The sequence below is a fragment of the Lithobates pipiens genome, unplaced genomic scaffold (assembly GCF_037356315.1).
Source record: "Lithobates pipiens isolate NorthernLeopardFrog02 unplaced genomic scaffold, aLitPip1_a1.2 Scaffold_47, whole genome shotgun sequence".
Lineage (NCBI taxonomy): Eukaryota > Metazoa > Chordata > Amphibia > Anura > Ranidae > Lithobates > Lithobates pipiens.
In genome coordinates this window covers 2,735,860-2,751,555 of record NW_027507871.1, presented here as the reverse complement: position 1 = coordinate 2,751,555, position 15,696 = coordinate 2,735,860, and the positions used below count along the sequence as shown (strand labels likewise).

Genomic DNA, 15,696 nt, shown 5'->3' with positions numbered 1-15,696 from the left:
CTGACACCAATGATGGGGCACTATTCCTCCCACTGACACCAACGATGGGGCATTATTCCCTCCCACTGACACCAATGATGGGGCATTATTCCCTCCCACTGACACCAATGATGGGGCATTATTCCCTCCCACTGACACCAATGATGGGGCATTATTCCCTCCCACTGACACCAATGATGGGGCACTATTCCTCCCACTGACACTAATGATGGGGCACTATCCCTCCCACTGACACCAATGATAGGGCACTATTCCTCCCACTGACACCACTGATGGGGCACTATTCCCCCCACTGACACCAATGATGGGGCACTATTCCCCTCCACTGACACCAATGATGGGGCATTATTCCCCTCCACTGACACCAATGATGGGGCACTATTCCTTCCACTGACACCAATGATGGGGCATTATTCCCCTCCACTGACACCAATGATGGGGCACTATTCCTTCCACTGACACCAATGATGGGGCATTATTCCCCTCCACTGACACCAATGATGGGGCACTATTCCTCCCCACTGACACCAATGATGGGGCACTATTCCTCCCCACTGACACCAATGATAGGGCACTATTCCTCCCACTGACACCACTGATGGGACACTATTCCTCCCACTGATACCAATGATGGGGCACTATTCCTCCCACTGACACCAATGATGGGGCACTATTCCCCCCACTGACACCAATGATGGGGCACTATTCCTCCCACTGACACCAATGATGGGGCACTATTCCCTCCCACTGACACCAATGATGAGGCACTATTCCTCCCATTGACACCAATGATGGGACACTATTCCTCCCACTGATACCAATGATGGGGCACTATTCCCCCCACTGACACCAATGATGGGGCATTATTCCCCTCCACTGACACCAATGATGGGGCACTATTCCTTCCACTGACACCAATGATGGGGCATTATTCCCCTCCACTGACACCAATGATGGGGCACTATTCCTCCCACTGACACCAATGATGGGGCACTATTCCTCTCACTGATACCAATGATGGGGCACTATTCCTCCCCACTGACACCAATGATAGGGCACTATTCCTCCCACTGACACCAATGATGGGGCACTATTCCTCCCACTGACACCAATGATGGGGCACTATTCCCCCCACTGATACCAATGATGGGGCACTATTCCTTCCACTGACACCAATGATGGGGCACTATTCCCCCCACTGACACCAATGATGGGGCACTATTCCTCCCACTGATACCAATGATGGGGCACTATTCCCCCCACTGACACCAATGATGGGGCATTATTCCCCTCCACTGACACCAATGATGGGGCACTATTCCTCCCACTGACACCAATGATGGGGCACTATTCCTCCCACTGATACCAATGATGGGGCACTATTCCTCCCCACTGACACCAATGATAGGGCACTATTCCTCCCACTGACACCAATGATGGGGCACTATTCCTCCCACTGACACCAATGATGGGGCACTATTCCCCCCACTGATACCAATGATGGGGCACTATTCCTTCCACTGACACCAATGATGGGGAATTATTCCCCCCACTGATACCAATGATGGGACACTATTCCTCCCACTGATACCAATGATGGGGCACTATTCCTCCCACTGATACCAATGATGGGGCACTATTCCTCCCACTGACACCACTGATGGGACACTATTCCTCCCACTGATACCAATGATGGGGCACTATTCCTCCCACTGACACCAATGATGGGGCACTATTCCCCCCACTGACACCAATGATGGGGCACTATTCCTCCCACTGACACCAATGATGGGGCACTATTCCTCCCACTGACACCAATGATGGGGCACTATTCCTCCCACTGACACCAATGATGGGACACTATTCCTCCCACTGACACCAATGATGGGGCACTATTCCTCCCACTGACACCAATGATGGGGCACTATTCCCCCCACTGACACCAATGATGGGGCACTATTCCCCCCTCTGACACCAATGATGGGGTATTATTCCCCTCCACTGACACCAATGATGGGGCACTATTCCTTCCACTGACACCAATGATGGGGCATTATTCCCCTCCACTGACACCAATGATGGGGCACTATTCCTCCCACTGACACCAATGATGGGGCACTATTCCTCTCACTGATACCAATGATGGGGCACTATTCCTCCCCACTGACACCAATGATAGGGCACTATTCCTCCCACTGACACCAATGATGGGGCACTATTCCTCCCACTGACATCAATGATGGGGCACTATTCCTCCCCACTGACACCAATGATAGGGCACTATTCCTCCCACTGACACTTATGATGGGGCACTATTCCTCCCCACTGACATCAATGATGGGGCACTATTCCTCCCACTAACACCAATGATGGGGCACTATTCCCTTCCACTGACACCAATGATGGGGCACTATTCCCTCCCACTGATACCAATGGTGGGGTACTATTCATCCCACTGATATCAATGATGGGGCACTATTCCTCTCCACTGATACCAATGATGGGGCACTATTCCTCCCACTGACACCAATGGTGGGGCACTATTCATCCCACTGATACCAATGATGGGGCACTATTCCTCCCACCGACACCAATGATGGGGCACTATTCCTGCCACCGACACCAATGATGGGGCACTATTCCTCCCACCGACACCAATGATGGGGCACTATTCCTCCCACCATCACCAATGATGGGGCACTATTCCTCCAACCTTCACCAATGATGGGGCACTATTCCTCCCACTGACACCAATGATGGGGCACTATTCCTCCCACTGACACCAATGATGGGGCACTATTCCTTCCACTGACACCAATGATGGGGCACTATTCCTCCCACTGACACCAATGATGGGGCACTATTCCTCCCACTGACACCAATGATGGGGCACTATTCCTCCCACTGACACCAATGATGGGGCACTATTCCTCCCACTGACACCAATGATGGGGCACTATTCCTCCCACTGACACCAATGATGGGGCACTATTCCTCCCACTGACACCAATGATGGGGCACTATTCCTCCCACTGACACCAATGATGGGGCACTATTCCTCCCACTGACACCAATGATGGGGCACTATTCCTCCCACTGACACCAATGATGGGGCACTATTCCTCCCACTGACACCAATGATGGGGCACTATTCCTCCCACTGACACTAATGATGGGGCATTATTCCCCTCCACTGACACCAATGATGGGGCACTATTCCTCCCCACTGACACCAATGATAGGGCACTATTCCTCCCACTGACACCAATGATGGGGAACTATTCCTCCCACTGACACCAATGATAGGGCACTATTCCTCCCACTGACACCAATGATGGGGCACTATTCCTCCCACTGACACCAATGATGGGGCACTATTCCCCCCACTGATACCAATGATGGGGCACTATTCCTTCCACTGACACCAATGATGGGGAATTATTCCCCTCCACTGACACCAATGATGGGGCACTATTCCTCCCACTGACACCAATGATGGGACACTATTCCTCCCCACTGACACCAATGATAGGGCACTATTCCTCCCACTGATACCAATGATGGGGCACTATTCCTCCCACTGACACCAATGATGGGGCACTATTCCCCCCACTGATACCAATGATGGGGCACTATTCCTTCCACTGACACCAATGATGGGGAATTATTCCCCTCCACTGACACCAATGATGGGGCACTATTCCTCCCACTGACACCAATGATAGGGCACTATTCCTCCCACTGACACCAATGATGGGGCACTATTCCTCCCACTGATACCAATGATAGGGCACTATTCCTCCCACTGATACCAATGATGGGGCACTATTCCTCCCACTGACACCAATGATGGGGCATTATTCCCCTCCACTGACACCAATGATGGGGCACTATCCCTCCCACTGACACCAATGATGGGGCACTATTCCTCCCACTGACACCAATGATGGGGCACTATTCCTCCCACTGACACCAATGATGGGACACTATTCCTCCCACTGATACCAATGATGGGGCACTATTCCTCCCACTGACACCAAGGATGGGGCACTATTCCTCCCACTGACACCAATGATGGGGCACTATTCCTCCCACTGATACCAATGATGGGACACTATTCCTCCCACTGATACCAATGATGGGGCACTATTCCCCCCACTGACACCAATGATGGGGCATTATTCCCCTCCACTGACACCAATGATGGGGCACTATTCCTTCCACTGATACCAATGATGGGGCACTATTCCTTCCACTGACACCAATGATGGGGCATTATTCCCCTCCACTGACACCAATGATGGGGCACTATTCCTCCCCACTGACACCAATGATAGGGCACTATTCCTCCCACTGACACCAATGATGGGGCACTATTCCTCCCACTGACACCAATGATGGGGCACTATTCCTCCCACTGACACCAATGATCGGGCACTATTCCTCCCACTGACACCAATGATGGGGCACTATTCCTCCCACTGACACCAATGATGGGGCACTATTCCCCCCACTGATACCAATGATGGGGCACTATTCCCCCCACTGATACCAATGATGGGGCACTATTCCTCCCACTGACACCAATGATGGGGCACTATTCCTCCCACTGACACCAATGATGGGGCACTATTCCTCCCCACTGACACTTATGATGGGGCACTATTCCTCCCCACTGACACTAATGATGGGGCACTATTCCTCCCCACTGACATCAATGATGGGGCACTATTCCTCCCACTGACACCAATGATGGGGCACTATTCCTCCCACTAACACCAATGGTGGGGCACTATTCATCCCACTGAAACCAATGATGGGGCACTATTCCCTTCCACTGACATCAATGATGGGGCACTATTCCCTCCCACTGATACCAATGGTGGGGCACTATTCATCCCACTGATATCAATGATGGGGCACTATTCCTCTCCACTGATACCAATGATGGGGCACTATTCCTCCCACTGACACCAATGGTGGGGCACTATTCATCCCACCGATACCAATGATGGGGCACTATTCCTCCCACCGACACCAATGATGGGGCACTATTCCTGCCACCGACACCAATGATGGGACACTATTCCTCCCACCGACAGCAATGATGGGGCACTATTCCTCCCACCATCACCAATGATGGGGCACTATTCCTCCAACCTTCACCAATGATGGGGCACTATTCCTCCCACTGACACCAATGATGGGGCACTATTCCTCCCACTGACACCAATGATGGGGCACTATTCCTCCCACTGACACCAATGATGGGACACTATTCCTCCCACTGACACCAATGATGGGACACTATTCCTCCCACTGACACCAATGATGGGACACTATTCCTCCCACTGACACCAATGATGGGGCACTATTCCTTCCACTGACACCAATGATGGGGCACTATTCCTCCCACTGACACCAATGATGGGGCACTATTCCTCCCACTGACACCAATGATGGGGCACTATTCCTCCCACTGACACCAATGATGGGGCACTATTCCTCCCACTGACACCAATGATGGGGCACTATTCCTCCCACTGACACCAATGATGGGGCACTATTCCTCCCACTGACACCAATGATGGGACACTATTCCCCCCACTGACACCAATGATGGGGCACTATTCCTTCCACTGACACCAATGATGGGGCACTATTCCTTCCACTGACACCAATGATGGGACACTATTCCCCCCACTGACACCAATGATGGGGCACTATTCCTTCCACTGACACCAATGATGGGGCACTATTCCTTCCACTGACACCAATGATGGGACACTATTCCCCCCACTGACACCAATGATGGGGCACTATTCCTCCCACTGACACCAATGATGGGGCACTATTCCTTCCACTGACACCAATGATGGGGCACTATTCCTCCCACTGACACCAATGATGGGGCACTATTCCTTCCACTGATACCAATGATGGGGCACTATTCCTCCCACTGACACCAATGATGGGGCACTATTCCTTCCACTGACACCAATGATGGGGCACTATTCCTTCCACTGACACCAATGATGGGGCACTATTCCTCCCACTGACACCAATGAAGGGGCACTATTCCTCCCACTGACACCAATGATGGGGCACTATTCCTCCCACTGACACCAATGAAGGGGCACTATTCCTCCCACTGACACCAATGATGGGGCACTATTCCTCCCACTGACACCAATGATGGGGCACTATTCCTTCCACTGACACCAATGATGGGGCACTATTCCTCCCACTGACACCAATGAAGGGGCACTATTCCTCCCACTGACACCAATGATGGGGCACTATTCCTCCCACTGACACCAATGATGGGACACTATTCCTCCCACTGACACCAATGATGGGGCACTATTCCTCCCACTGACACCAATGATGGGACACTATTCCTCCCACTGACACCAATGATGGGGCACTATTCCTCCCACTGACACCAATGATGGGGCACTATTCCTCCCACTGACACCAATGATGGGGCACTATTCCTCCCACTGACACCAATGATGGGACACTATTCCTCCCACTGACACCAATGATGGGGCACTATTCCTCCCACTGACACCAATGATGGGGCACTATTCCTCCCACTGACACCAATGATGGGGCACTATTCCTCCCACTGACACCAATGATGGGGCACTATTCCTCCCACTGACACCAATGATGGGACACTATTCCTCCCACTGACACCAATGATGGGGCACTATTCCTCCCACTGACACCAATGATGGGGCACTATTCCTTCCACTGATACCAATGATGGGGCACTATTCCTCCCACTGACACCAATGATGGGGCACTATTCCTTCCACTGACACCAATGATGGGGCACTATTCCTTCCACTGACACCAATGAAGGGGCACTATTCCTTCCACTGACACCAATGATGGGGCACTATTCCTCCCACTGACACCAATGATGGGGCACTATTCCTCCCACTGACACCAATGATGGGACACTATTCCTCCCACTGACACCAATGATGGGGCACTATTCCTCCCACTGACACCAATGATGGGGCACTATTCCTCCCACTGACACCAATGATGGGGCACTATTCCTCCCACTGACACCAATGATGGGGCACTATTCCTCCCACTGACACCAATGATGGGGCACTATTCCTCCCACTGACACCAATGATGGGACACTATTCCTCCCACTGACACCAATGATGGGGCACTATTCCTCCCACTGACACCAATGATGGGGCACTATTCCTCCCACTGACACCAATGATGGGGCACTATTCCTCCCACTGACACCAATGATGGGACACTATTCCTCCCACTGACACCAATGATGGGGCACTATTCCTCCCACTGACACCAATGATGGGGCACTATTCCTTCCACTGACACCAATGATGGGGCACTATTCCTTCCACTGACACCAATGATGGGGCACTATTCCTTCCACTGATACCAATGATGGGGCACTATTCCTCCCACTGACACCAATGATGGGGCACTATTCCTTCCACTGACACCAATGATGGGGCACTATTCCTTCCACTGACACCAATGAAGGGGCACTATTCCTTCCACTGACACCAATGATGGGGCACTATTCCTCCCACTGACACCAATGATGGGGCACTATTCCTTCCACTGACACCAATGATGGGGCACTATTCCTTCCACTGACACCAATGATGGGGCACTATTCCTTCCACTGACACCAATGAAGGGGCACTATTCCTTCCACTGACACCAATGATGGGGCACCATTCCTCCCACTGACACCAATGATGGGGCACTATTCCTCCCACTGACACCAATGATGGGACACTATTCCTCCCACTGACACCAATGATGGGACACTATTCCTCCCACTGACACCAATGATGGGGCACTATTCCTTCCACTGACACCAATGATGGGGCACTATTCCTTCCACTGACACCAATGAAGGGGCACTATTCCTTCCACTGACACCAATGATGGGGCACCATTCCTCCCACTGACACCAATGATGGGGCACTATTCCTCCCACTGACACCAATGATGGGACACTATTCCTCCCACTGACACCAATGATGGGGTACTATTCCTCCCACTGACACCAATGATGGGGCAATATTCCTCCCACTGACACCAATGATGGGGCACTATTCCTCCCACTGACACCAATGATGGGACACTATTCCTCCCACTGACACCAATGATGGGACACTATTCCTCCCACTGACACCAATGATGGGGCACTATTCCTCCCACTGACACCAATGATGGGGCACTATTCCTCCCACTGACACCAATGATGGGGCACTATTCCTCCCACTGACACCAATGATGGGGCACTATTCCTCCCACTGACACCAATGATGGGGCACTATTCCTCCCACTGACACCAATGATGGGGCACTATTCCTCCCACTGACACCAATGATGGGACACTATTCCTCCCACTGACACCAATGATGGGGCACTATTCCTCCCACTGACACCAATGATGGGACACTATTCCTCCCACTGACACCAATGATGAGGCACTATTCCTCCCACTGATACCAATGATGGGGCACTATTCCCTCCCACTGATACCAATGATGGGACACTATTCCTCCCACTGATACCAATGATGGGGCACTATTCCCCCCACTGATACCAATGATGGGGCACTATTCCCCCCACTGATACCAATGATGGGGCACTATTCCTCCCACTGACACCAATGATGGGGCACTATTCCTCCCACTGACACCAATGATGGGACACTATTCCTCCCACTGACACCAATGATGGGGCACTATTCCCCCCACTGATACCAATGATGGGGCACTATTCCCCCCACTGACACCAATGATGGGGCACTATTCCTTCCACTGACACCAATGATGGGGCACTATTCCTTCCACTGACACCAATGAAGGGGCCCTATTCCTTCCACTGACACCAATGATGGGACACTATTCCTTCCACTGACACCAATGATGGGGCACTATTCCTTCCACTGACACCAATGAAGGGGCACTATTCCTTCCACTGACACCAATGATGGGGCACTATTCCTCCCACTGACACCAATGATGGGGCACTATTCCTCCCACTGACACCAATGATGGGACACTATTCCTCCCACTGACACCAATGATGGGGCACTATTCCTCCCACTGACACCAATGATGGGGCACTATTCCTCCCACTGACACCAATGATGGGGCACTATTCCTCCCACTGACACCAATGATGGGGCAATATTCCTCCCACTGACACCAATGATGGGGCACTATTCCTCCCACTGACACCAATGATGGGGCAATATTCCTCCCACTGACACCAATGATGGGGCACTATTCCTCCCACTGACACCAATGATGAGGCACTATTCCTCCCACTGATACCAATGATGGGGCACTATTCCTCCCCACTGATACCAATGATGGGACACTATTCCTCCCACTGATACCAATGATGGGACACTATTCCCCCCACTGACACCAATGATGGGGCACTATTCCCCCCACTGACACCAATGATGGGGCATTATTTATTATTTTTAGCACCAGGACATTTTTCTACTCTCACTGGCCACATTCTGCTCCCTAAAGTTTGAAGGACGGTAAGTTGTAGAAAGTTTGGAGACCCCTGGAGTAAATATACTTGCTTAGACATCCAGGATGGAGATGTGAACTTCCACAATCTATGACCAGCGGCCGCATTCTCTACATATTCTGCGTCTGAACTCAGGTTGAGGTGCGATTCGGACTTCTCTTTACGCAGAATTTTGCTGGCAGAAAGTTGGGAAATGTCACATGAACCCCTAAAGGTGTCCTATGATGGAACCTCCTGAGTGCTCATCTCTCATCACCTCTCATCTCTCATTTCTCATCATCTCTCACCTCTCATCACCTCTCATCTCTCACCACCTCTCACCTCTCATCACCTCTCACCTCTCATCACCTCTCACCTCTCATCACCTCTCACCTCTCATCTCTCACCACCTCTCACCTCTCACCTCTCATCTCTCATCACCTCTCACCTCTCATCTCTCATCACCTCTCACCTCTCATCTCTCATCACCTCTCACCTCTCATCGCCTCTCACCTCTCACCTCTCATCTCTCATCACCTCTCACCTCTCATCTCTCATTTCTCATCATCTCTCACCTCTCATCACCTCTCATCTCTCACCACCTCTCACCTCTCACCTCTCATCTCTCATCACCTCTCACCTCTCATCTCTCATCACCTCTCACCTCTCATCGCCTCTCACCTCTCACCTCTCATCTCTCATCACCTCTCACCTCTCATCTCTCATCATCTCTCACCTCTCATCACCTCTCATCTCTCATCACCTCTCACCTCTCATCGCCTCTCACCTCTCATCTCTCATCTCTCATTTCTCATCACCTCTCACCTCTCATCACCTCTCATCTCTCACCACCTCTCATCTCTCACCACTTCTCATCTCTCACCACCTCTCATCTCTCACCACCTCTCATCTCTCACGTCTCATCTCTCATTTCTCATCACCTCTCACCTCTCATCACCTCTCATCACCTCTCATCTCTCACCACTTCTCATCTCTCACCACCTCTCACCTCTCATCACCTCTCACCTCTCACCTCTCATCTCTCATTTCTCATCACCTCTCACCTCTCACCACCTCTCATCTCTCACCACCTCTCACCTCTCACCTCTCATCACCTCTCACCTCTCATCACCTCTAACCTCCTCTCACCACCTCTCACCTCTCATCTCTCCTCATCTCTCACCTCTCATCTCTCATCTCTCACCACCTCTCACCTCTCACCACCTCTAACCTCCTCTCACCACCTCTCACCTCTCATCTCTCATCATCTCTCACCTCTCACCACCTCTCATCTCTCACCACCTCTCACCTCTCATCACCTCTCACCTCTCATCACCTCTAACCTCCTCTCACCACCTCTCACCTCTCATCATCTCTCATCATCTCTCACCTCTCATCTCTCATCTCTCACCACCTCTCACCTCTCACCTCTCATCACCTCTCACCTCTCATCACCTCTAACCTCCTCTCACCACCTCTCACCTCTCATCTCTCCTCATCTCTCACCTCTCATCTCTCATCTCTCACCACCTCTCACCTCTCACCTCTCATCACCTCTCACCTCTCATCACCTCTCCCATCTCACCTCTCATCTCTCATTTCTCATCACCTCTCACCTCTCACCACCTCTCATCTCTCACCACCTCTCATCTCTCATCACCTCTAACCTCCTCTCACCACCTCTCACCTCTCACCTCTCATCTCTCATCATCTCTCACCTCTCTCACCTCTCATCACCTCTAACCTCCTCTCACCACCTCTCACCTCTCATCATCTCTCACCTCTCATCTCTCATCTCTCACCACCTCTCATCTCTCATCACCTCTCACCTCTCATCACCTCTAACCTCCTCTCACCACCTCTCACCTCTCATCTCTCATCTCTCCTCATCTCTCACCACCTCTCACCTCTCATCACCTCTAACCTCCTCTCACCACCTCTCATCTCTCATCTCTCATTATCTCTCACCTCTCACCACCTCTCATCTCTCACCACCTCTCACCTCTCACCTCTCATCACCTCTCATCACCTCTCACCTCTCACCTCTCATCTCTCATTTCTCATTTCTCATCACCTCTCACCTCTCACCACCTCTCATCTCTCACCACCTCTCACCTCTCATCACCTCTAACCTCCTCTCACCACCTCTCACCTCTCATCTCTCATCATCTCTCACCTCTCACCTCTCACCTCTCATCACCTCTAACCTCCTCTCACCACCTCTCACCTCTCATCTCTCATCTCTCATCATCTCTCACCTCTCACCACCTCTCATCTCTCACCACCTCTCATCTCTCACCACCTCTCACCTCTCACCTCTCACCTCTCATCACCTCTCACCTCTCATCACCTCTAACCTCCTCTCACCACCTCTCACCTCTCACCTCTCATCACCTCTCACCTCTCATCACCTCTCATCACCTCTAACCTCCTCTCACCACCTCTCACCTCTCATCTCTCACCACCTCTCACCTCTCACCTCTCACCTCTCATCACCTCTCACCTCTCATCACCTCTAACCTCCTCTCATCTCTCATCTCTCATCTCTCACCACCTCTCACCTCTCACCTCTCATCACCTCTAACCTCCTCTCACCACCTCTCACCTCTCACCACCTCTCATCTCTCACCACCTCTCACCTCTCATCACCTCTCACCTCTCATCACCTCTAACCTCCTCTCACCACCTCTCACCTCTCATCTCTCATCATCTCTCACCTCTCATCTCTCATCATCTCTCACCTCTCATCTCTCACCTCTCATCTCTCACCTCTCACCTCTCATCACCTCTCACCTCTCATCACCTCTCACCTCTCATCACCTCTCACCTCTCATCACCTCTCACCTCTCATCACCTCTCACCACCTCTCATCTCTCATCACCTCTCATCTCTCACCTCTCATCACCTCTCATCACCTCTCACCTCTCATCACCTCTCACCTCTCATCACCTCTCACCTCTCATCACCTCTCACCTCTCATCACCTCTCACCACCTCTCATCTCTCATCACCTCTCACCTCTCATCACCTCTCATCACCTCTCACCTCTCATCACCTCTCACCTCTCATCACCTCTCACCACCTCTCATCTCTCATCACCTCTCATCTCTCATCACCTCTCATCACCTCTCACCTCTCATCATCTCTCACCTCTCACCTCTCATCACCTCTAACCTCCTCTCACCACCTCTCATCTCTCACCACCTCTCACCTCTCACCTCTCATCACCTCTCACCTCTCATCACCTCTAACCTCCTCTCACCACCTCTCACCTCTCATCTCTCATCTCTCATCATCTCTCACCTCTCATCTCTCATCTCTCACCACCTCTCACCTCTCATCACCTCTAACCTCCTCTCACCACCTCTCACCTCTCATCTCTCATCATCTCTCACCTCTCATCTCTCACCACCTCTCACCTCTCACCTCTCATCACCTCTCACCTCTCATCACCTCTAACCTCCTCTCACCACCTCTCACCTCTCATCTCTCACCTCTCATCTCTCATCTCTCATCTCTCACCTCTCATCTCTCACCTCTCATCTCTCACCTCTCACCTCTCATCACCTCTCATCACCTCTCACCTCTCATCTCTCACCTCTCATCACCTCTCACCTCTCATCACCTCTCATCTCTCATCTCTCATCTCTCATCATCTCTCACCTCTCATCTCTCACCTCTCATCTCTCATCATCTCTCATCTCTCATCACCTCTCACCTCTCATCACCTTTCACCTCTCATCACCTCTCATCACCTCTCATCACCTTTCACCTCTCATCACCTCTCATCACCTTTCACCTCTCATCACCTTTCACCTCTCATCACCTCTCATCACCTCTCATCACCTTTCACCTCTCATCACCTCTCATCACCTTTCACCTCTCATCACCTCTCATCACCTCTCATCACCTTTCACCTCTCATCACCTCTCATCACCTTTCACCTCTCATCACCTCTCATCACCTTTCACCTCTCTTCTCTCTTCTCTCTTGCAGAGGCGTCTCTCTCATCTGGCCATTCTGGCATCGCTCCCCGGCCTCCCGGCTTCGCACCTGAAAACGATCGATGTGGACGATTGATTCCTCTCCTGCCACCACCTTTCCTGTCAGCCTCTTATCCAGAACGAGCGAATCTCTTCTCATAATTCATCTTTATATTGTGAAGACTCCGAGATTTCCGGACCAGATTATTTTTTTATAATAAATATTGTACATTTATTTTTTTTCTACAATGTTTCAGTTGATGTGCTTTGTGTTTATAATATATATATATATATATAATGGTAAAGTGCAAACGGTCTGAAATCTCCCCCAATACCCAGGAAATCATCTCGTCATACTTTGCTCCCCTATATCTGATTTTGGTACAATCCAGGGAACAATATTTGTGTCGGGATTGTAGGAAGGATTGGAGGATCTCGCTGTCTGTAGACTCCCACTGACCCTCCATCATCCTATGGGCCCCAAAAACATGTTGCGTGCCCCCCCTCCCCCCCCCTCCCTGTTTGTCATTAACAGATTTAAAAAAATACTTTGGACTCGAAGAATGACATATAATCACACACATGGGTTGGACTTGATGGACTTGTGTCTTTTTTCAATCTCACCTACAATGTAATACAATGTAACTATGATTGTTTTTTGGCACTTCTCCTGGCCGATCGACACGTGGATTTTCCAATTTTGGTGACCCCCGTCTATTGTAGAGTTCCCCTTTTGTCGGAAAGCTGCCGAACCAAAGCCCGCCACTTCAGCCCCCGGACCATTTTGCTGGCCAAAGACCAGACCACTTTTTGCGATTCGGCGCTGCGCCGCTTTAACTGACAATTGCGCGGTCGTGCGACGCGGCTCCCAAACAAAATTGACGTCCTTTTTTTCCCACAAATAGAGCTTTCTTTTGGTGGGATTTGATCACCCCTGCGGTTTTTATTTTTTGCGCTACAAACAAAAATAGAGCGACAATTGTGAAAAAAACGCATTATTTTTTACTTTTTGTTATAATAAATATCCCCCAAAAATATATAAAAAAAATTTTTTCCCTCAGTTTTGGCCGATACGTATTCTTCTACATATTTTTGGTTAAAAAATCGCAATAAGCGATTATTGATTGGTTTGCGCAAAAGTTATAGCGTTTACAAAATAGGGGATAGTTTTATGGCATTTTTATTAATATATATTTTTTTTACTAGTAATGGCGGCGATCAGCGATTTTTTTATTGTGACTGCGACGTTACGGCGGACACATCGGACATTTTTGACACATTTTTGGGACCATTGTCATTTATACAGCAATCAGTGCTATACAAATGCAGTGATTCCTGTGTAAATGACACTGGCAGTGAAAGGGGTTAACCAGTGGGTGGCAGTGTAGGGGTTAAGTGTTCCTAGGGGCGTGTTACTAACTGTTGGGGGGGGGCTGGGCTTTAATTTAGTGAACACTGATCTCTGCTCCAATCACATGGAGCAGAGATCAGCATCACTAGTTGCTAGGCAGAACGGGGAGATGCTGTTTACAACGGCATCTCTCCGTTCAGCCGCCCCGTGAGACGATCGCAGGTATGCCTGCGGCGATCGAGTCCGTGGGACCCGCGACCGGACTCACGGGGGTCCCAACCAGCACGCAAGCGCACTGCCGGTGGCGCGCTTGCGATGGCAGGGTGGCAAATTTAAAGGGACGTACAGGTATGCCCATTTGCCTGGCCGTGCCATTCCGCTGACGTACATCGGCGTGCGCTGGTCGGGAACCGGTTAAGGACCAACTCAACTCAACTTTTCTGTTTCAACGGTTTTTTGTTGAACGTTTTCTAGACATTACTAACATTTTAGTTTTTAAACCGCATTCCATATCTCACTATTGCTATACAGTCAGCATTTCTAGAAAAGTAAACGATCATCTTCCGGTCTGCACAACTGTTAGGCCGCTTTCGCACTTTCGAAGGCGCTTTACAGGCGTTTTAGCTCTAAAAATAGCGCCTCTCCTTCCACTCCAGTGTGAGGGCCCCGAGGACTTTCACACACCGGGGCGGTGCACTTGTGGGACGCTAGAATAGACGTCTTTGGGGCGGTTCAGGAGCGGTGAATACATCGCTCCCAAAACGCCCCTTGCCATTGAAATCAATGGCCAGCGCCGCCGAAAGTGCCTGCAAAG

The 15,696-nt window shown here is 50.6% G+C and overlaps 1 protein-coding gene across 1 annotated transcript in view; it reads left to right on the top strand.

Moving 5' to 3' along the window:
* The window catches only part of LAG3 (lymphocyte activating 3), a 48,883-nt gene extending 35,103 nt beyond the window's left edge, over positions 1-13,780 (top strand). The window contains exon 8 of the mRNA XM_077467112.1: positions 13,545-13,780. Coding sequence (XP_077323238.1) covers positions 13,545-13,628 — 84 coding nt within the window. The 3' untranslated portion in view covers positions 13,629-13,780. The remainder of the gene's footprint in view (positions 1-13,544) is intronic.
* The last annotated feature ends 1,916 nt before the right edge of the window (positions 13,781-15,696 follow it).